The sequence below is a fragment of the Perognathus longimembris genome, chromosome 1, assembly GCF_023159225.1.
Source record: "Perognathus longimembris pacificus isolate PPM17 chromosome 1, ASM2315922v1, whole genome shotgun sequence".
Taxonomy (NCBI): Eukaryota; Metazoa; Chordata; class Mammalia; order Rodentia; family Heteromyidae; genus Perognathus; species Perognathus longimembris.
The window spans coordinates 154,864,714-154,889,052 of record NC_063161.1 but is presented as its reverse complement, the minus strand read 5'-3'; the positions used below and the strand labels follow the sequence as shown (position 1 = coordinate 154,889,052).

Below are 24,339 nucleotides of genomic sequence, written 5' to 3'. Positions count from 1 at the left end.
TTTTCCCAATTTTGCTAATTTCTGCACTCATTTTTACTATTCCCTTTCTTGTATTTTCTTAAAATTTGATTTATAGTCCCTTAATATCTAGAGACGGAACCTTATCACTGTCATTTCCAACATTCTGTGTATGTATATGTAAATACATATATATAAAACATGCACACATCATACATATTTTATACACAATATATTTCATTGAAAATTTTTATTGGTGTATATTGTATATTGTATAAATTAAGATGTTTCATGCCGGGTGCCCATGGCTTACATCTGTAATACAAGCTACTCAGGAGGTTGAGATCTAAGGATTGCAATTCGAAGCGAGCTGGAGCAGGAAAGTCTGTGAGACTCTTTATCTTCAATTAACCACCAGAAAACTGGAAATGGCACTGTGGCTCAAAGTGCTAAATGCTAGTCTTGAGCAAAAAAGCTCAGGGACAGCACCCAGGCCCTGAATTCAAGCCCCATCACCAACAGAAAAAAAGATGCTTCATTATGATATTTACATACATACATACTATGTACTTGGATCATACTCATCCCTTTTCCCTTTCCCTTCCATCTTTCTAATTATCTCTTCTCAATTTCATGACCTCATTTGCAAACACCCCCCCACCCCAAACTTTCACAAATGAGAGAAAACATGAGATACTTGTTTTCATAGAACTGGCTACTTGATAACACAATGCTCTCCAGTTCCATCCATTTTCAAGCAAGTAACATCATTTCATTCTTCTTAATGACTATATGAAAGATATACATATCTTTCTAAGCACAGTGTTAGCTGTATTCCATGAGTTTTTGATATAATTTCATTATAATTACATTAAAATATTCTCCAATATTCATTGTGATTTCCTGATTAACTCAGGGATTATTAAATATACTAGTTAATGTCTAAATATGGGAATTTTAGGTTTATTTTTGTCCTTGAGTTATAGTTTCATTCTACTGTAGCCCGAAAACATATTCTATGTCTCAAATTATTTAAAATTTAAGAGGTGGTATATTGGACCAGAATATACTTAACTTCCAAAATGTCCTACAAATACTTAGAAAGTAATCTGCAGTTGTTGGAAGCAGTGTTTTATATCCATTAGGTCAAGTTTCCTAATTGGGGTGTTCAAATCTTTTTTATCTGTGCTATTTAAAGTGTGGTTTCAGAATCTTCAGCATCAATATTAATGCGGAAGCTATAAACTGTCGGGTTCACTGCAGACCCTTTGAATCAGAGCCTCTAGGAATGGAGCCCACAAAGCTGTATTCTCATACATCTCCAGTCATTCTGTTTATGCTAAACTCCCAGAAGCACCAGCTATGTCCCTTCTAAACTGTGTGTGTATGTCTACTTACTCAGTAGTACGGAGGTATGAAATCTTCCTATAGTGGTTTTGGATGTCAATTTTTCTTTGGAATTCTGTTTTGCCTTATGCTTTTTGAGGTCATTATTAGCTTGTGTTATTCCACACAAAGATGGGATTGCTGTACCGTCATTATGTTGCATCACTTGATCTCTAGTATAACATTTTGTCTTAAAGTACATTTTTTATGATATTACTCTTTTGGTTGCTGTTTGTATACTATAGTTTCCAAATTCATATTCTGTGTTTTAAATGTGTCTTAGTTTGCATTTTATTACATTCTATTTGTCTGTTTTTCTATCACTTAAGAATGTTTATTTACTTTAGTGTGATTGCTCTTCATGCTTTCTACTTATCTTGATTTCTATATACATTTCTCCTTGCTCCATCTTTTCCTTTCTTGCTTTCTTTTTAAAAAATTATTCTACGTTTGCAGGTTATTAGTTTGGAAGTTATATAGTCTTCTAGTATTCTTCTTTTTCTCCCTTTTTCTTTTTTGTATGCCAGGCTTGGGGCTTGAACTTAGAGCCCGGGCACTATTCCTGAGCTTCGATGCTCAAAGCTAACACATTATCACTTGAGCCACAGTGCCATTTCTGGCTTTTTCTGAGTAGTTTTTTTTTTTTTTTTTTTTTTTTTTTGGCCAGTCCTGGGCCTTGGACTCAGGGCCTGAGCACTGTCCCTGGCTTCTTCCCGCTCAAGGCTAGCACTCTGCCACTTGAGCCACAGCGCCGCTTCTGGCCGTTTTTCTGTATATATGTGGTGCTGGGGAATCGAACCTAGGGCCTCGTGTATCCAAGGCAGGCACTCTTGCCACTAGGCTATATCCCCAGCCCCTTTTTCTGAGTAGTTTATTGAAGATAAGAGTCTCATGGACTTCCCTGCCTAGGCTGGCTATGAACCTTGAAACTCAGATCCCAGTCTCCTGAATAGCTAGAATTATAGGCATAGGCCACTGGCACGTAGCTTCTAGTTTTCTTTAAGTGACTTAGTGACATCCCTAAAGATTACACATGCCTAGCTACTAAAGTTTAACATTAATGGCACTATTCACATCTTTCCTTCCCCTCTTAACTTATAAGGCATTATTACTGTATATTTAAGTTCTATACATGTTATAAACAAAATAAGACATTAATATTATTTTAAGTATTGTATATTTAACTTCATATATACACTGACTTTTTATTGTATGTGGGCAGGTTCCAGAGCTTGAACTCAGGACTTAAACCCTGGTGCCTGCACAAAAATGGTGTTCTTGCTCATCTTCATTGCTCATGGCTGGTGCTCTATCCTTTGAGCTATGCCTCAAGTCCAGTATTTTGTTGGTTAACTGGAGACAGAGTCCTGCATGCTCTTCTGCCTGGGCTGACTTTGAATCATAATCCTGGGTAGCTAGGAAAGAATGATCTACCAGTGCCTGGCTCATACTTTTCTGTGCTTTTCCATTCTATTTCCTACCCTCTACCTGGAATCTTTACTTTTGTAAGAAGAATTATTTTTCTTTCCTCTAGAGAGAAAGTGGAACAAGTTCTTTTAATTTTTGATGATTTAAAAAATTTTTCGCTTTCACTAAGGGGCATCTTTTGTTAAGTACCTATCTATATATTCTAGGCTGACATTTACTTGGTTTAAATAATTTCTTCAAAAGTATCATTATACTATATGTGGCTGTATTGTCTTGGTTAAGACATTAGTGATCAGTTTAGCTGTTGATTTTTTGAAGAAAAATTTATTTTCCTCTCTGGCTGCTTTTGACTGTTTTGACTATGGATTCCTACTTATCTGTCTGGGGACTGCAGGTTCTCATGAATTTAAAGTTTAGAATCTGCCAGCAGTTTTAGAACATTTTCATCTATTATCTTTAAAATATTGCTCCCAATAGACTCTCATATTTGCTTCTGAGACTAAACTATACTTCTACTCTATCTTCTATATACCTCTACTCTTGCTTTTTTATATCCTATTGATTCTCTGATCTCCATTATCCTTATGACCTTACCTTCCAGCTCATTAATTCTCTCTTTACCTATATTTAATCAGCTTTTAAGACAATTCACTGGGTTTTAATTTTTTTTTTTAAATGCTGGTACTGGGGCTTGAATGTAGGCCCTTAGCTTTTTTTGCTCTAAGCTGGTATTCTACCTCTTGAGCCACAGCTCTACTTCTGGCTTTTTAGTAGATAATTGGAGAAAAAGAGTCTCATGGACTTTCCTCCCAGACTGGCCTTGATCCTCAGATCTTAAGTCTCCTGAGTAGTCAGGATTTAGATGTGAGCTATTGGCACACAGCTCTGGGTTTTTAATTTTGATTATTGCATTGAATCCAAATTTCTCATTTGATCTGTTTTTCAAAACAAATTCTAAGTCTTTCATAAGACCTTCCATTTTGACCTTTCCCCATACTGGATGTATTAAGTATAGTTATTTAAAGATTCTTCTTTTTTTTTAACCAGTTCTGGGCCTTGAACTCAGGGCCTGGGTGCCATCCCTAAGCCTTTTTACTCAGCTAGTATTCTACCACTTGAGCTATACCTCCATTTCTAAATTTGTTGGTGGTTAATCAGAGAAAAGAGTCTCATAGACTTTCCTACTAGGGCTGGCTTCAAACTGTGATATTCATATTTCACCCTCCTGAGTAGCTAGGATTGTAGGTGTGAACAACTGGTGCCGGGGGGGGGGGGGGTGTTTCTGCATGTGTCATCAGGTTTTCTTGTATGTCTTTTCTTCCCCCTGATTAGGTACCCAATACTGCATTTGCTTTGTTCATAAAAATAACTAGAAACCTTGGATGATGCTGCCTTTTTCCATAAGAGTGACCACATATTATTTATTTGTCTAGGAACCCACAAGTAATAGCAATTCAATTTCAAAAACTGAGGTATTCTGGGGATTAGTGTTGTAGAGTGGTGGTAGCATTTACAAGGACTTATGTTCAGAGGAAAAAAAGATGAAGGAATGAAACAGAAGGAGGAAAGGAAGATAAAGAAGAAAACATAAGGGAGAGGATGGGAGGTGGAGAAGGAAAGGAGGAGGAAGAAAGAGGAGCAGAACAGAGAAGGGAGAACAATTGAGGTATTTTAAAGCAGATCTGTTATGGTCTACTACCAATATACTCTTGACACACTAAAAACAAACAAACAAACTACTACAATTAGAAATCAGTAGAGAGGCTTTTCAAAAAACTAAAAACCAGGCTGGGAATATGGCCTAGTGGTAAAGTGCTTGCCTTGCATACATGAAGCCCTGGGTTCAATTCCTCAATACCATATATAGAGAGAAAAAGCCAGAAGTGGCGCTGTGGTTCAACTGGTAGAGTGCTAGCCTTGAGCAAAAAGAAGCCAGGGACAATGCTCCGCTCCTGAGTTCAAGCCCCAGGACTGGCAAAAGAAAACAACACACACACACACACACACACACACACACACACACACACACACACACACACACCTACCTACCTAAAAAACAGACCTACCTTAAGATTCCATCATGCCACTCTAGGGCACAGATTTGAAGGAGCATAAATCAATATATGAGAGACACCTGCATTTCCATGTTTTTTACAACTTTGTTTTCACTAGCTAAACTTCAGAATTTTCCTAGATGCCCAAAAACTGATAAATGAAGGAAATGTAATATATATTAGTAATATTATTCAATAATATTATTATATCAGTAATATTATTCAGCCATAAAGAAAAATGAAATCATTTCATTTATAGGAAAATGGATGGAACTGGAGGTCATTAGGTTGAGTGAAATAAACCAAGCTCATGAAATCAAATATTGCATGTTTTCATTCATAGTTATAGACCTAAGATGATGATGATGATGACAATGATGGTGATAACAATGGGATATGAGTAATAAGGACTGGGGGAGATGAAAGAACGAGGAAAAGAAATGGGCACAGGTGGCCATGAGGAGGATCGAAGTATGAAAACAACATAATGAAACCCACCAGACACTATCTGAAAAAGGGGAAGGAGGCTAAGAAAGCATAACTTCTTCAAAGTACACTGTATGTATCTATGAAATTAGCACAATGAAATCTCCTTATATTATTAAGGTTGAGTGAATTAATGTTATTAATGTTCACTAATAAAAAAAGTACTGAAAAGAAGAATATACTGTTGAGGACCACCCATGGTAGTTCATGTACCAATCATAGCTACTCAGGAGAAAGGGATCAAGAGAATAATGATTCACACAAGAAATGTACACAATGCCCTACTATGTAACTGCACCCTCTTTGCACAGCACCTTGTAAAAAAAAAAAAAATTTATGTTCAATTGATAATAAAAAAAAAAAAAAAAAAAGTTAAAAAAAAAAAAAAAAAAAGAGAATAATGATTCAAGGCTATCCTAGACAAAAAGTTCATGAGAGACCATCTCAAACAATAAAAGTTGGGGATGATGGTGCTGGCTTGTCATCCCAGCTACTTGGGAAGTTTTTAAATAAAAGGATTAAAGTCTGGGCTAGCCCAAGCCCTACTGGGAAAATTAAAACAAAACAAAACACTAAAGCTGAAAGGGCTAGGGGTTGTATGGCTCAAGTGGTAGAGTCGCTGCTTAGCAAGCACAAGGCCCTGAGTTCAAACCTCAGTACCACTTCCCCTTCTAAAGAAAGGATACAGTACCAAATAAACAGCAGTTCAGTGTTCAACAGTTCATTTGTTACAATTATAACTGTGGTCAATGATATTAAGGAAAAGAAACTATATAATTGATATGAACAATTATATAAGAGGTTTAGATGTAGGAGGGGAAGGATAGAGAATCCCAAGCAGGAAAAATAAGATAATTACTTATTACCATTGTTTCTCAGTGATAAAACACTCTACTAGGTATTTTATATGTCCTACCTTATGGAAAAGTCCACAAACCTATGAAGAACATGCTATTTTTTTAAAATTATACATATGGAAAAAAAAGTAGGCAGAGTGAGGTGAAATTACTCCCCCAAGACCATAGAAATAATAAAATTAGGAGGAATGGGATTTGTGTCCCGTATGGTCTGAGACCTCAGAACCTGCTATCTTAACGCTTAAGTCATATCTTAACTCTTAGGACATATAACAGAGTAGGCTCTGGCCAGCTTACATCCTTTGATTACAATTCTCTTCCTCACCAGCTTCTTTCTGTGGAAGTCTTCATGATCCTTTTTCAGACTCCCTATATGCCATTACCCTAGAGAACCTTCATAATCCTATGGGAAGGAAGTGAGCCCCTCCTCCCACCATATGCTGTTTATGGCACCCCTTTGCACCTGGACACTCTCTTAGGTACCTTCATTTTCTGTAATAACATGGCTATATCTCTCAAGAAATCTGACATTTCTCAAGCTGAACACCATCTTGCTCATGCTTCCTTGCACAGTGCTAGGTACAACGCTTGTTATGTGGTAAGCACTCAGTACCTGTTAAAATGTTAAAACAGCCCCAAATCCTGATGAACATCTTTGGTTCGAACAAACTAATTTACTATTTTGCTCATAGTTTATATTCTCAAAAACCTATATTCATTTTAGAAAAATAATGTACTCTCCACATAGCAGACTGAAAATTCAGGACAGAAGAACAGTGGTCAATAGGACAGGAAATAGGAGGATAATGCCTATGTGCATCTGATCATACAAAATAATATAGGAATGAATACTCCAGGAAATGGAAACAAGAGTTGTTTTTTCGTTTTGCTATTTTTGGTTTCTTTTCCTTTTGTCCTGTTTGTTCACATGTCTATCTTTGGGAGTATACAGGGGAGGCATAGAATAGATGGACAAATGTAGCAAAAGTACTCACTGGACACTGTGTTGGAAATGAACTATACAACTTGGGGATGAGGATGGGAGGGAAAAACTGGGAGAGTTAGGGAAGAGGTGACATCCTCCAAAAACTGACTTACATTCAACTATATATTAACAATTAAATTTTTTTGTTTAAAGAAAAGTTTAAGAACCAAAGTCTTCTGGAGAAGACTGCAGTGGAAACAAGTCAGCATAAACTCAGTGGGAAGCTAGGAAGCTTGAGGGAAAAACCTGATCTGGAGTCTTTGCCTTGGGCTGTACTGTCTTGGGCTCACTCCTCCCTCTCTGCTCTCCACCCTGCAGGAGGCTGAGTGCCTCAGGCTTCCTTGGTGGAAGCAAGAGAAAGGAAGCAAAGTGAGGTCTGGGTATTTGCTTCCCTGACTCCCTTACTCTAATGTTCTTTCCTCAGCCTCGTTATTGGCTTTTCCATATACTATCTCAGTCTCAGAGATAATCTATATCTCTTGGGGCCAAAGGATAGTAATAGAACTCTATGCCAACATTATCCTTGTGGTATCACTATATCTGACCCACCGTTTTGAAAATAGTCACTTTATTAAACTCTTCTCAAGTTATTCTAATTTGAGTGTGCCATCTGTTTTCTGCTGAGACTCTATAGATTAGCCTACTGGCCTGACAAGCCTCTCAGAGGCGAGAAAATGGAAAGGTGACATGCAGTGATGAGAAACAGACTTGTGGAAAGACTGATAGAAATACTCTTTTGGATAGGAGGACAAGGCTAAAGGAGGCAAAAACTGAGGCCACACAGTTCTGATGAAGCTTTCTTCTGGGAAGAGAAAAACTCAAAAAACACAATCAAATGTGGAAATCACCCTTTTGTCTTTAGATCAGGTACCAAGGAGTAAGAGATTCCTCAGAAAAAGTCCACTCTAAAATAAGGTACCTGACATTATAGGAGCAAAAGACCATGCTAACCACAGTCAGACTGCTCATAGACAATAACCCTCACTCTTTACCACCACCACTCTTTACCATTACCACCACCACTAATCAGAGGCTGCTATCACTTTCTTTAGATATTGTAGGTGAGCCAGGATGTGTACTATGTATTACAGCATCTCATTTTTACAACTGCACCTAAATCCTGCAGTTAAATAAAATCGCACCTCCACTAAGACACAAAATGGAAGCTTTCAGAATAGAGGGTCTTCAGTCATCTTCTAAGACAGTGTGAAAAAACCAGTTTACTTGATCAAGAAAATGTGGTATATATACACAATGGAGTTCTATGCTTCCATTAGACAGAATGACATGGCCCTATTTCTAAGGAAATGGAAAGACTTGGAAAAAGTCCTATTAAGTGAAGTAAGGCAGGTCCAAAGAAACACAGAGTCCATGGTTTCCCTCACTGGTAATAATTAGTATATGTCTAGTATAGTTCTAGCAGAGGATCACAATAGCTCAATAGCTATGTACATATGACCATATAAAATCATGCCAAGTGAAATGAACTCCAGGATATGAAAACAAGAGGTTTTTCATTGGGCTGGGAAATAAGGCCTAGTGGCAAGAGTGCTTGCCTCGTATACATGAAAACCTAGGTTCGATTCCTCAGTACCAAATATAGAGAAAAGGCCAGAAGTGGCGCTGTGGCTCAAGTTGGTAGAGTGCTAGCCTTGAGTAAAAAGAAGGCAGGGACAGTGCTCAGGCCCTGAGTTCAAACCCCAGGATTGGCCAAAAAAAAAAAAAAAAAAAAAAAAAGAGGTTTTTCATTGTTGTTATTTTTAATGTATTTATATGAAATTATTCATTTTTTCTTTTGTTTCTCCCTTGTTTATCAGGTTTATCCCCTATTGTCACTGAATTTGATTTTGGTACCCTGGTGTATATATGTTTATCTGAATTAGGGAAGGGAAGGGGAACATCAAAATGGTGAGACAAAGGACAAAAGGTGAAGCAATGCAACAGTGAAATTCACAAGACAATACATTGGAAATTAACTGTACAACTTGGGGGAGGTGGAGGGAAGGGAAAGTGGGAGAAAAATGAGGGAGGGGGTACCAAGTTTGACAAGAAATGTACTCCCTACATTACATATGTAACTGTAACCCCTCTGTACATCACCTTGACAATAAAATGACTTTTTTTAAAAAAAAGAACTAGTTTAACAAAATAGCAACCATTTTCCTTCAACTTGTTTACCAACTGCACTTAAAGCAGAAATCCACTTCTGCCTCTCACTGCTGCTGAAAAGGCCTTTATGGACAGCTGAGACAGATTCTGTAATTTGATAGCCATTCCCCCCCCCCCCGCCCCCTTACTCTAATTATTATTTTAAGTTTTCTTCTTATTTTAATAGATTTTTTAATAAGGAAATCTTACTTACAAATTTTAATTAGCTTACTGAATATTCACTGCTTTGAAATAAGTAGTTTAATGAGTAAGGAGATCTCAGACTACAAACTAGCCTAGAGTCTCAACAGTAGCTTAAGGGGAAAATAACGCAGCCCTAGTGATATAAACCTAAGCCGGTGCTGCATAAACTAGGAACCCTGGATAAGCCATACTAAAATCTTGCAGAAACATTTATTTCCTTTCTTTTTTATCAAAAATCTCTGGGTAAGAGCCCCCAGAACTGCTGCCCTTAGGCTTTAAACAACCCTTTCATCAAGTTACTTCTCTAAACTTTATAGTTTTCTCCTCTGTAAGGATTAGATGCAAATTGGACTTTTTTTTTTTACACAAATAAAAGCAGGTTTTGTACAGTACTTTAAAGGCTCTAAAATAGTAGCTGAATGAAGGTATAATTTGTTTTTAAGTCTTAGTGAGGTCTGAGTTCAGGGGCTTGCTCCATTGCCTACTTGGCTGATGCTTTACCACTTAAGCCACACATTCAGCTCAGCTTTTTGTTAATTATTTCTAGAGATCAAGTCTGACTGACTTTTCTGCCCACTCGGGTGTTGAGTCCCTATCCAGATTTCAGCCTCCCAAGTAGTTAGGATTACAGGTGAGTCACATATGCCCAGCCAAAGGCATAAGTTTTAATGTTGTCATTTTAACCTCTACCATTTCAGGTTCTCTTCAGTTAAAAAAAATCCACTCTATCTTTACCTACATTTCAATTACCATAGCAATAAAGAATTAACATTTTTCATTCTAAAAACACCTAGCAGAGAAGGTAGGGTTAGTCATTCAAATTTAAAATTGGAATCAGGAGAACAATGGAGTTTTCTTTGTGGCTTAGTAACTTGAATAATCAATGCAAGTAAGGTCTGTTCCAAAAAGTAAAAGCATGTTCATATCTGCTCCAATAATTAAGAATATGTGACAATTTAAGTATGATTCTTACGGAATATAACACTTGAAATAATTTCTTCTTTTTAAAATTTTCCAGTTGTTATGTAAAAGGGGAATCTCCAGCTTAACTAAATTGAGCCTTAAGAAATCAGATACAATACTATATTAAGGATATGTATTTATAAAATATTGTTATAAATTAATGTAAGACTAATAAATTATAAAACATTCACTTATCCATGCCTACTTACAGCTATACATAATGAAAACCTGAAGTATTATAACACATGTTAACTTAAGCAAAGTGATACAGTCATCTCTGACTCTTGTTAGTTGTGGGGCTTAAAGAACTTAGGGCCTGGGCACTGTCACTGAGCTCTTTTTGCCCAAGGCTAGTGCTTTACCACTTTGAGCCACAGTTCTACTTCCCATTTTCTGGTGGTTAATGGGAGCTAAGAGTCCTACAGACTTTCTTGTGCTTTGAACTACAATCCTCTGATGTCAGCCTCCTGAGTTGCTAGGACTACAGGCAGGTCTGAGCACAGAGCTGTTCTTTCAAGTCTATCTAGAACTAGCTATCTGCACTCACCTCAACCACTAACACTCTGGTCTAAGCAGTCAGCATTTCCTGACTAGGTTACCCCAAGTAGATGCAGGCTGGTGTTTTCTACTGTCCCTTGCCTCCTTTGGTCTACTGTCAATACAGCTGCCATGGAGGTCCTGTTAAAACTTAGGTTGGATTATTAGTTCTCCACTCCCAGTAAAAGGCCCAAGTTACTACTGTGGCCTATGAAACCTGAGCTTGGACAGCAATCTCTTTGACTATCTCCTACTACTTACCCCCTTGGTCAAGGCTGCTTTTACTTTCTGCTTTTTCCCTTTGCCTGAAATGTTCCTCACCAACAATATACAGGGCTTGCTGGTTCATCTCTTTTGATCTTTACCACCTGATTAAACATCGTGAATAAACATCTATTCTCCCACCTGTTCCTTCACTACATCTATACTTTTCTAATTTACTCTCTGACTTACTTATTTTATCTATCTGTATTTATTTTCCCATTAAAAACTCATATAAACTTAAAGACATATAAAAAATACACATAGGGCTGAAGGCCACAATCCCAGCTACTAGGAAAGGCAGAGGTCAGGAAGACTAAAGTTTAGACTGGCCAAAAAGTTAGGGAGATACTGTCACAACCAATAAGCCAGTCATGGCAGGACTCTTTACGTGGGAGGTATAAATAAGATTTCTGTGGCCAAGGGCCTAGGGAGATGTTAGTAAGATCCCATCCCAACCAATAAGCTGAGCTCTTGGTTATGTAGGAGATGTAAGTGTGGAACTAAGGTCCAACTGGCTAGGCAAAACTGCAAGACTTTTATAAGAGAAATAAATAAAGCAAAAAAGGACTGGGCCTGGTTGAAGTGGTAGAGAGCCTGCCTATAAGTATGAGGTCCTGAGTCAAACTCCCCTGCCATCAAAAAGAGTAAGTGTGCAGTCATTCACTGGTGACTCAAGCCTGTAATCCTATACTTGGGAAGCTGAGATCTGAGGATCATAATTCAAAACCAGCCCAAACCGGAAAGTCAGTGAGATTCTTATTTTCAATTAACCACTAAAAAGCCAGAAGTGGAGCTGTGGCTCAAGTGGTAGAGCAATAACCTCAGGGACAGGATATAGGTCCCGAGTTCAAGCCCCAGGACCAACACAAAATATTTGTGTGTAAGTCTGGTGCCAGTAGCTCTCCCCACTAATCCTAGCAACTCAGGAGGCTGAGATCTGAGGATCACAGTTCAAAGCCAGCCTGGGCAGGAGACTCTGATTTCCAATTAACCACTCAAAAACAGGAAGTGGCGTTGTGGCTCAAAGAGGTAGACTAAGAGAGCTCAGGGACAGTGCCCAGGCCCCGAGATCAAGCCTCATGACTGACCAAAAAAGAAAACAATTTGTATACACATATAAATATACAAAAAAAGGGGCACAGAACCTGAGAGTTAACCCATGACAATCTTTAAGTCATTACTCCTTCAAGGTAATTACTATCCTTACTTCCAATTCCTTGGGTTAATTTTGCCTGTTTTTAAACTTTTCACAAATGGAATCACAGTGTTTTCTTTAGTATTATGCAGGTATACTATGATTTGTTCAACCTCATTGTTGAATAAATTTTCAAAAATTCACATGAAAGCTGGCGACATGGCCTAGTGGCAAGAGTGCTTGCCTTGTATACATGAAGCCCTGGGTTCGATTCCCCAGCACCACATATATAGAAAATGGCCAGAAGTGGCGCTGTGGCTCAAGTGGCAGAGTGCTAGCCTTGAGCAAAAAGCCAGGGACAGTGCTCAGGCCCTGAGTCCAAGGCCCAGGACTGGCAAAACCAAACAAACAAACAAAAATACACATGAAAATTACTATTCATTTTCCTGTTGATGGACATTTGCATTGTTTTTAGTCTTGGCTACCATGAATACTAATGATAGGGAAATTCCTGTACCTATCTTTCAGTAAATATATGTACACATTTCTATTGGATAGGGCAAGAGTTTTACCAGTTAAGTTTATCTCTTTTATATCTAGTTTGGTATCTGCACACTATAGGTATTATAAGTTATTTACTGGGGGAGAGAGTGGAGACAGAGTGTGTGTACATGCATACATGTACACATGTTGGGGGTGGAGACAAAAAAACAAGAATTTGTTAAACAAGCAAATGGAATTAGTCTTTTTTTTTTTTTTTTTTTTTTTTTTGCCAGTCCTGGGCCTTGGACTCAGGGCCTGAGCACTGTCCCTGGCTTCTTTTTGCTCAAGGCTAGCACTCTGCCACTTGAGCCACAGCGCCCCTTCTGGCCGTTTTCTGTATATGTGGTGCTGGGGAATCGAACCCAGGGCCTCATGTATACGAGGCAAGCTCTCTTGCCACTAGGCCCATATCCCCAGCCCAGAATTAGTCTTTTAACAATTCTGTTTCTCAGACTTAATCATTGACAAAGATTTCTCTGACATACATATAGTTTATAAAGATAGTATATAATAATGAAATGAATCCCTGTAAGTCTTGAAAACAAATATACTATCAATAGTATGAACATTCCTTCCTGAAACCATTCCACTGGATTCTATTTTGTCATTCCCTTTCTTTAATATTTATTTACCCATGTGTCCTCAGTATGTCATAAAAATAGTATTACACTATGTATTTTAATAATTTGCAGTTTTGACTGATACAGTGTTTCTAGGATTCACTAGAATTGATGCATGTAGCTGTAAATTGTTCTCTTTCTCTGTTGTATAGTGTTCCATTCTGAGATTATTCTACAGTGTAGTTACCTGCTTTTCTAGTCAGTGAACACTGCTCAAGATTTTACCATTTCAAATAATGTTACTATGAATGCTCTTTCCAAGGTCTTGTTTTGCACAGATAAGAGGTTTTCCAACTTCACCAGGAGGTGAACCTAGGTGAAACTGCAGTTTGAATGGTACAGATAGGAAGGTTCCAATTTATAAGCCAATCCCAAAGAGTTTTCTAAAATAGTTACAACAATATATATTTCTACTAGCAAGAGGTAAGCGTTCTTGCAATGTCTATCCTAAACAGCAAACCCCAAGATATCAAAAAGACATTTGTACTTCCATGTTTATCGCGGCACAATTCACAATAGCCAAAATATGGAAACAACCCAGATGCCCCTCCACAGACGAATGGATCCAAAAAATATGGTACTTATACACAATGGAATACTACATAGTGATTAGGAATGGTGAAATATTGTTATTCGCAGGGAAATGGTCAGAACTCGAACAAATAATGTTGAGCGAGACAAGCCTAGAACACAGAAAACAAAGGGGTGTGATCTCCCTGATATATGACTGTTAACAAAGGGAGACAGTAGAGACCAAGTCTGTGAAACCAAAAACTGCTTGTCAAATAGTATTCCCCACAGGATTGGGGCAGCAACCCAACAGTATGTAACTAAAACCAAACAATTACTCAACATATAAGGGTCAAAAATTGAGCTCTCAGGGGAATACAATAGTTCAAAAGCTAGGTATGTACATTCATATAAGACTACTGTCGACATATGGTCTAATATCGACATTACATTTAAAGCCCTAGGCAAACTTTCTTGGGCGTGGCCACGTGGTGGCTACTGTATATGTTCTTGATACATTGTATATTGTATATATGTCTACCTGACCTAGAGAAGAGATAGAAAAACAGGGCGTAAGATATCACAAGAAATGTACACACTGCCCTACTATGTAACTGTACCCTTTTTGCACAACACCTTGTCAAAAAATTTGTGTTCAAGTAATAAAAAAAAAAGACAAAAAAAAAGAGTTCTTGCAATGACTTAACACACTTATGCACGACTTTCACTGGAATCCGAAAGAATCTTTAATATCTTGGACTGGAGAAGTACAGTAGAAACATTTATTTAGATACTACTTTCAAATATTTGATCATCTGATCCCTAAGGAACACTGACATTTCTGCCAGTCAGCTTTTCCTTAATTTCTAGTATAAGAACTGGCTGGCAAACTATCATTCTGCATGCTATACAGAAATGCTGTCAATCTATAAACAAAAATATGTATATTTGGATAAAATTATATTTTTGAAGTAAAGCTACTATGCTATATACCACCCCTCAGCATTCTAGAAATCCTCCTGTATATTCAAATAATCTGTACATTACTCATAACATCTAATACAAGTAAATGTTTTATCAATAATTGTTATATTATATTGATCAGCAAATAATGGCAAAAAGTCAGTTCATGTTGCAATTTTTCTCCAATGGATAGACCTAACTATACTTATATTTTAAGGAGGTACAGTTATTTGTATATTTTCAAAAGTATAGTTAATCCTCAACACAAATACCAGTTATTTTAAATAAAACTAAATAAAACTAATATATCCTTATTAGAAGATGTGAGCAGACTTCAAGGACAAAAGGACATTCAAAAATGAACAACTCTGCCAGGTTCGCTGGTGGCTCATGCCTGTAATCCTCGTTATTCAGGAGGCTGAGATATGAGGATCATGGTTCGAAGCCAGCCCTGGCAGAAAAGTCCTCATGAGACTCTTATCGCCAATTAACCACCAGAAAACCAGAAGTGGCACGGTAGCTCAAAGTGGTAGAGTGCTAGACTTGAGCAAAAAGAAAATCTCAGAGACGGCACCCAGGCTCTGAGTTTAAGCCCACCGATCACAAAAATAAAATAAAAAATAAACAACTCTGGCTGGCATGAATTAATTTTTCTGTTAAATCAATAATGAGGAAGGAAGCAAAGAAATGCTTGGGACTCAAACATTAAAATATACTTACCAAGAATGGGCTCAGCAGTGAATTCCTCCAAGCTTTCAAAGAGTTATATTAAATTTCCTTTCGGCAACAAATAAATTAAGTTTCTCACAGGTAGAGGCTTAGGTCAGTCATCTAAGTCAGGGAAGGCAGGACTACATGGCATTATTGGAGAGTTACTTAAGTGTAAACTGTCTCTCCCCATGGCACATTTGTGCCATGACTATAGAAGATTTATACTGGGGAACAAGAAGGTGATAGAATCTTGATTTGTATCCATTTACTGGGTGTTGTTGTTTTTTTTAATTATCTGCATTTTAAATTTTTGCATAGCAATGTGGAGATACCTGGATTCTCTATCTCTTTTGGTAATAGAATAAGTGGACACAACATTGGATGAGGAAACTCTGAATAAGGATCAGGTTTCTTCTATCAAAGGAGAACAGACAGAAAGTCCTTTCTCACCTGTGACACTGTGATGCTGCATTTCTTGGCCAGCTCCTCTTTGGCTTCTTCACTGGGGTAAGGGTTGCTGAGGTGTGAATAAAAATATTCATTCAAGATTTCTGTGGCCTGTTTACTGAAGTTACGCCTTTTCCGTCTGTGGCAACAGTGGGGGGAAAAATCACAGTTATAATCAGCATTAACCAAATTAAAATTATATAAAAAAGTAGACTTCCATTTTTAAACATCCTTAGGGTATAATTTATCACTCTAATATTCTGTGTTATGCTCTAGGCATCCTACAGAGCATTAGCCAACCTATTTTATGATGGTGCATCACTAAGAAAAGTACTAGAATGTGAGGAATAGCCCATAGTTTATTAAGCAGCTACTTATTAATATTTGGATCTAGGTATTTAATGAAGAACCACAGGGACAGAAAGATATACAATACACAGAGAGAACTGAACATCTAGGGGAGAGTGTAGCAAGATGACAAGAAAGACATTAGACATGGACCACAGAAATAGTTACAATTCATGATGACCATATCAAGTATTATGAAGGAAAAGCTGTAATATTGAGAAATATAAACATGGGTTATAGACTGAAGAAAATTTTCCTTGAGGAGTAAGATTTCATCTAAGACTAGAAATGTATAGGAGTTAGACAAAGAGTGTAGAGATATAAGTCAGAGAAAATGGTCCTGGAACAGAGAACTGAGGAGGCCAGAGTACAGAAAAGGGTGGGGAGAATGTGAGATTCATTTGAAAGGACTGGAAGGGCTGGATGATAGAGGCTTAGTGGCCTCATAAGAATTTTTGGGTTTTAGGCTAAGTGTAACAGGAAGCCATTAAAGGTTTTAAATTGTCATGTGTTTAAAAGATCATTTTGACGATGGAGAAGAGTTGGAGGAGGGCATAAAAGGATAAGGACCATTTATGGAAATGCATTGCTCAAACTGAAGATGATTGTAACCTGGATCAGGTTATGAGAACCAAAGAAATGATTCAAGTTATATCAGGAAAGTAAAGCAGCAGAACTTGATGGCTTGCATGTGGATTAGGTGAGGAAGACAGAAATAAAGAGAAAAAGATTTTCTTGAACTACCTCAACAACTATTTCTGAGGTGTTTCTGCTTCAGCAACTGTCTAGATGTAGCTACAATACCTCACAAGGGAAAGAGTAGAGGAGGAAAATTTTTATCTTGCTGAAATGGCAGAGTACTAGACAATCCAGGATTTGTTAACATCTGAAGTAGCAAGTACTTCATTTATATTTGATTGTCATCATTAACTTTTTAAGAAATTTCTACCTGAAAATAAGCAACTTTCAGATTTCACTTTAGAAAATTTCATGACCAGAAAAATATTACATAATTTTCTTAATATTTGGTAGAAATAATCATAATAATGTTCTCAACTGTGAGAGCCTACCCCCAGAAGACACAGTTGTAAAGGTGTGTACAGTTTCCACAATGTCGCTAACATGGTAGATAAAATATGCAATCCATGTTTCAACATTCAAGGAGAGCCAGAAGAGCAAGAAATCTACACCTGATCAAAACATTTCAAGTTTCCATCTTGAGGACGGTTAATTTCAGTGTTTCTGAAGATTAAACCAGTGATTCTTAGGGAATAAAGATAAGATTCTAGATCTATTTGGGTAATAAAATCAACAGGATGTGATGATGAATTGGGTGTAGGAGGTGATGAGGAAGGACAGGAAATACAAATACATTCACAATAAGAATAACTTGTATTTTCAGGAATCATACGTAGTTTGAATAGAAAGACAAGGCAAGATGGAGGTATACCGAAGAGGCATACTTCAAGAAGCAGACAGACAGAGAGGTAACAGGGTCATAAAGGTCTAAAATAGATACTCAACCTGCCAAACATAGAGGCATTGTCTGGCCCACAGATATAATTTGTTAAGAACACACAGTAGTAACCTACTTATAAAAATCTGGGTTTCTGGCTTTTTGCGAAAAATTGGAGGATCAACTATTCTGGGCTCCCATCCTCAGAAGGCAGCCACAAGTTAAAGCTGAGGAATGGCTATTCTTAGATATGCACCTGTCTGTTCGAATTCCCACCATATCCTCAATCCAGAACACTCACTCCATTCCATCATAAGTGAGTGAGTTTGAAACTCCCAGTTACAAGGTGCAATCTAGAACCCACCAGGGTATAAGGGAGCACAGGGCACCAAGGCATTTGTTTGGAAATAGGAATGTTTGAAAGACTAGGTAGACAAAGGGAAGCTTGGTTCACATAGATTTTGCTTGGAGGAATTATTAACAAACATCAAAAAACTTCAGAGGACAAAATTATGGGCAGAAGAGAATACTTCATCACACTGGCTGTATCCAAGCTACACCACTTCTAATGGAACAGCAACTACACCAGTTTATTCTTAAATGTTTTATACTGGTACATACTGCAGCTCATACAGTTATGAACAAACATAAGCAAGGCCTTCCAGAAAAGCAGAATGAGGAGGAGAATCAGCTACTTGAATGAGCATGTTTCCCTAGAGCAGAACAACTTGCCTCCTTGGTGCAGAGGGCTCGCCATGAGGCACTGCAAGAACAGGTGGAACCAAAGCACACTATCTGCATTCACTTCAAGGCATAGGAGAAAATACGGTCTTATGATTTATTTATTTCTCAGAAGAAATTCCCATTAAGCATCTCTCCTGTTTCACTCCTCCCAGGGTTGCCACACTTTAGAAGGCTACGCCTCGGGCCAGTTTGTGCAGTCCCAGGGCTGTACTAACTGCATCTCTGCAGGAGAAGGGACTCTGCTCCAAGCTCTCCTGCTCTCTCATTCTGGCTAGGCTCACTCTAGGCTGTTAATATACTTTCTCTTTATGGAAGGAAAATAAATCATTTACATGTATACATAATGAATGCAGTTACATAAAAAATAAGCATACATGTTGAAAGGGAAAAAATACCAGCAGAAATAAAGATAGCCAAGTAAGGAGAGGTTCTTACCTTTTTATGTACTTTCTAATATCATTGTTACGTGATGCTTTTTAACATGATCAAATTTGACATACAACTTACAAAATAATTCTGGGTTTTGGGCAGTCCTGGGAATTGAACTCAGGGCCTTTAGCTTGCTAGGCAAGTACTCTATCACTTTAGCCCCGCGCTAGTCCTGTTTCTGGTTTTTTGTTTTCTGATGCTACTTCCCTAAGTTGGACTGTTTGCTAAGTGAAAATAATCATTTATGTAGCTTATTAATAAATTATTTTTGTAGCTGACTATAGGCAAGGCATTGCTACAGTCATGGGAAATGCAAATGTGTGTTGGCTTTCAAGAATTTTGATTTACTAAGGGGGGGAAGAGACATTCATGAAAAACTTCAAGCAAATGGAATTAAAAATGTTTTGATTTTGATCTAATATTTTCATTTCTGAGAAATAGTCCTTAGGAAATGATTCTAAGAGTCAAAAGGATTAATACACAAAGATTTTCACAGAAACACTAGTTTCCATCTGTTTACTTTCTGTCTTCACTTCTTATCTTCCTTTATTTTTCTTCATAGTGTGTTATCATGCTACTACATTTCATTACACTGCTGAATAAGACACTTTAGTGTATTTGTTTACTTATTGTTTGCTCAAGTAAGCTCAACTGGGGCAAGTATATTATCCCATCTTGTTTAACACTATATCCCTCAGCACAAATACACATTTGTCAAAGTCAGAAAGGAAAAGCAGTAGTTATAATGTAAACTAATGAAAATAAACGCTAAAAAAAAACACCAAAAAAGCTAATGCTAATAGTTTATTACATACCCATTTGATAGACTTCAAGTATTGAAATAACATTTAAGTTTAGAGTTTATAGAGGCAGAGATAGGGTGATCGCAGTCTGAACCAGTACAGGCCAAGTTAACACACCAAATCCTATCTGAAAAACAAACTAAAACTAAAAGGTCTGGGAGTAGAGCTCTTGCTTAGCAAGCACAAAGCACTGAGCTCAATCCCCACTACCATGATACTTAAAACTAAATGAAATGCTTATGCATTCACAGTAAAAATTTTAAAGCAAACAAAATTATGTTTATTGAACTACAGAAATATTTTAAAAGTCTGTCCCCTAAAACCAAAACAAAAAACAGAAGGAAATACACTAAAACATTTACAGTAATTTCTCTCCTTCCCCTCAGGGCAAAAATGTGGTTGCCTTTTATCACTCTTCTATGTATTTTCCAAATAAATTTGGTATTGTTAAATGGAAAAAGCTTAATACAACTTAAACTATCTAGATGTGGTGATACTACTTGGGAGGCTGAGGTAGGAAGATCACAATTTTATGGCTAGCTTGGGAAATTTAGCAAGACCTTGTCTCAAAAAGAAAAAAATATTAAAGGGTTTAGGATGTAGCTCAGTGGTAGAGAATTTGCTTACTATGCACACTGAGGTTCAAATCCCAGTAACAAACAGACAAAGAAGAGAGGTTAAAAAAATCTTCACAGTAAGGGGCTGGGAATATGGACTAGTGGCAAGAGTGTTTGCCTCTTATACATGAAGCCCTAGGTTCGATTCCCCAGCACCACATATACAGAAAAAAAAAAAAAAAACTTCATAGTAGGGCTGGGAGTGTGGCCTAGTGGTAGAGTGCTTGCCTTGCATGCATGAAGCTCTGGGTTCCATTCCTCAGAACCACATATATAGAAAATGGCCAGAAGTGGCGCTGTGGCTCAAGTGGTAAAGTGCTAGCCTTGAGCAAAAGGAAGCCAGGGACAGTGCTCAGACCCTGAGTTCAAGGCCCAGGACTGGCATGCATAAATAAATAAACAAACAAACAAACAAATAAATAAGAAGTGTGCATGTAAGTTATGAAACAATGGTAAATCTATAGCCTTGTTTGTTTTTTTTTGGTGCTAGAGATTGAACTTAAGGCCTTGGGTATGTTAAACCAACACTCCGCCACTGAGCTATCCACCCAGAGCAAACAGCCTATACCACAGTTTTAAAGCAAAGCATCACGGCATCATAGTGATGTTACAGAGAAGGGTGGAGGAAGGACACTGAAGGACAGTGAGCCTGTGACAGGGCATCCTGGAGGGCCCTGTGTTAATCCCAGTATAAAAAAAATGAACGGGAACTGTAGTATAAGGAAACAAAGGAAAACAAGACAATGTGAGAGTTAGATGAGACTGTTCACTTCTGTCAGATTCTAAGGGAACAAAGAAAAGCAAAATTGAAACTCCTTTCCAAATATGAAGAGAAATCATAAGCTTTAGCACCTGCATATAGGCAGTCTATATCAAGACAGTGACAATTCTGTGCCACTCAGTAGGTTACTTTGTACTATTTACTAGAATAAACAATGTATTATCTGACTCCAATGAAACTCTGTGACAACTTCACACAAAAGAGAGACATCCTCATAAGGAGACACCGACAAAGGCTTTATTTGACCTTACAGAGCTTCAGTTATTGAAGTAACTAGTACTAAATACCATCCTTTCTTAGAAACATCACTATCACCAAATATTCTTATGTAATATGTGCAAGCAATGTGAACATTAAGAAATTCCTAGAAAATAAACCTTTATTAAAGTAATTTTTATGCAAAGTTATCCTTAAAAATACTTTTCAGTACCAGAAGGCTGTGTATTTCTAGTCATTAATCCTATCCATTTCCCAGGTCATTAAATTGTCTGCTACCTGCGCTACCATCCTACACAAAAATAGCTTGTTTGACAGCACAGGCACCATAAGGAGGATTGCCTGTCCATTGCAGAAAAGGCCTCACACACCAAATCAAAAGACCCTCAGATCACCTGACCAAAAAACAATATACATGGAGCAAAGGGGAGAAGCCATGCAATCAATTTAAGGCCTCACATACCTGGCATCAAGGAACCTTGATCTTAAAATCATAACTGCTTCACAAGTGCTTTGTTTGAGTTGCATCTGAATGGAACTAAATTTTCGATGAATGATGCCCACCATTCTTTCAATCTCTTTTGGGGAAATGGGACGTGTTCTACTCTGTTCTCGGAGAAGATTCATCACATGGGTGGTGAATTCATTACATGCCTGTAATGGGAAAAAACAAAACAAAGTTCCTTAGCAAACGAGTATTCTATATTGCCACACCAACATTAACCCAACTGAATTTCCACCTCATTTGCAACTGAATATGGTGTTGGACACTGGGAAGAGTAGAATAAAAATTAAGACATTTATGAAATAGTGGTGATAAAGTCAGGTAGAGTAGCACAAATTTTAAAACTATGAATGGTTAGACATACAAAAGATCATTCAACCACCCTTCCTATTCTAGTCCCCAAATAAGCTTTTTGCTACTGGGAGATTCCCTTCTGTCCAATACAGTGCTGATAACAGTTTCTATTTTATGTGTGTGTGGTTTTTTTTTTGTTTTGTTTTAGTCAACAAATGTTGACTGAATTACAAAATTACAAAGAATTACAAAACTGAAATTCTTTCAAGTGGGTAAGAGATGCAGAAATAAAAAAGACTGAGTGGTAATGGCTCATGCCTATAATCCTAGCTACTAAGGAGGGTGATATGTAGAGAGGATATTGGTTTAAAACCAGCCCCAGAAGAAAAGTCCATGATATTCCATCCACAAAATAACCAGCAAAAAGCCTGAGTGGAAGTGGGACAAAGTGGCAGAATGACTGTCAAGTAAGCAATCTGAATGAGTTTAAACTCCAATACTTAAAAGGAAGGAGAGAAAGGGGGGGGGGGGGAGGGAGAAAAGAAGGAAGAAAGGGAAGAAGGAAGAGGAAGCGAGGAAGGGAAGGAGGAAGGAAGACAAAGAATAGAAACAAAAAGAGAAAGGAAGGAAATAAGGAAGGAAGAGAGGAGGGGAGGGAAGGGAAAGAGAAAAGAAAGAAGCTGGTCTTTGGTGAGATAAGGCAATCAGTAAGAAGTCTAACAGGAAGATAGTAAGTGCCTCACAAGTTTCAAAGAGGCAGTATTCTCATCTAGAGGCTTCATATTATAAGTGATGTTTGGAGTTTTGAGAGAATAGGTAGTATTTTTTAAATGTGGATAAAGATAGAAGTAAAAATAAATTTCAGGCATAAGAAAAACTCTAGAAGTAATAGTATGTAGTAAGTTCAGATAAGAGCTAGTATGAATAGAGGAAAATATGTAGAAAAGGAGGTTCAGGGTTTTTTTTGGTACAGGGGACAGAACCCAGGACCTCCTATGTGCTAATTGTAAGCCCTACCACTGAGCTACACTTGAGACCAAGGGGTTCAGATCTGAATAAGCATAGAGCACAGGGCTGTGTGTGTAAGTGTTTCAATGACTCTACATAACTGAGGTACAGTGCACACTTTGTGGAATAAAGTCACCACTGTAAAGTAGCTCAGCTCTTTAGGAGAGGGCAAAAAGAAAATAAGAATCAGATTTTTGGACTCAAGCTTTTTAGCTAACAGTCTTCAGACACTGTCTCTTTCAGTGATTCTTTCTGATCTACAATAATACTGGGTAAATGGGCCTCCACTGAAATTCAGAAATGTCCTGGCAAATAAAAGCTTCAGTCTATACTCCTGAATAGGGCGCCCTGGCAGGCCTAGCAGACAAAATAATCACTGCTCAAGGTAAGACATTCTAAAGCTATATATAGTAATAGTGTCCACTTCACTACAGATATCCTGTACATTGCTCACAGAACACACAGCACATGATGGCTTTTCTAACTGCTAACTGCTCATTGGACAACTTCTATAAATAGTTCCAGAGTAAGGTAAAGATAACTCTTGCTTACCACTTAGAGTTCTTAAAAATATGGTTTAAATCTTAAGAAATTTAAAATTATTTGTGAGTAGTTGTCCTATGTTATACTTATAAGATACTTTGGAGTTAAAAAAAAGTACACATAGTAGGTATCCAAGAAAACACATACATAGTAGGTATCTAACGAACACTAGTGGATTGCTGGACTTTTGCAATTCAGTTCAAGAGTCAGAGTAAAACTGGTTAGGGGTGGGAAGGTGGCTTGGTGGTATCATACTTGCCTCGCATGCATGAGGCCTTGGGTTCAATTCCTCAGTATAACATACACAGAAAAGCCAGAAATGGTGCTGTGGCTCAAGTGGAAGAGTGCTAGCCTTGAGCAAAAGAAGCTCAGAGACAGTGCCCAGGCCCTGAGTTC

General features: G+C 37.7%; 1 protein-coding gene and 1 long non-coding RNA gene across 4 annotated transcripts in view; one reads left to right on the top strand and one right to left on the bottom strand.

Moving 5' to 3' along the window:
• The window catches only part of Pbx3 (PBX homeobox 3), a 223,929-nt gene that overhangs the window by 18,063 nt on the left and 181,527 nt on the right, over positions 1-24,339 (bottom strand). For all 3 annotated transcript variants that reach the window (XM_048342850.1, XM_048342869.1, XM_048342860.1), the window contains exons 4-5: positions 22,057-22,247; positions 16,203-16,338 (exon numbers count right to left, since the gene is read on the bottom strand). In XM_048342850.1, coding sequence (XP_048198807.1) covers positions 16,203-16,338; positions 22,057-22,247 — 327 coding nt within the window. The remainder of the gene's footprint in view (positions 1-16,202; positions 16,339-22,056; positions 22,248-24,339) is intronic.
• LOC125349096 lies at positions 7,271-22,291 on the top strand. Its single transcript, XR_007210454.1, has 3 exons — positions 7,271-8,031; positions 18,218-18,223; positions 22,282-22,291. It is a non-coding gene; the product is annotated as an uncharacterized LOC125349096 (long non-coding RNA).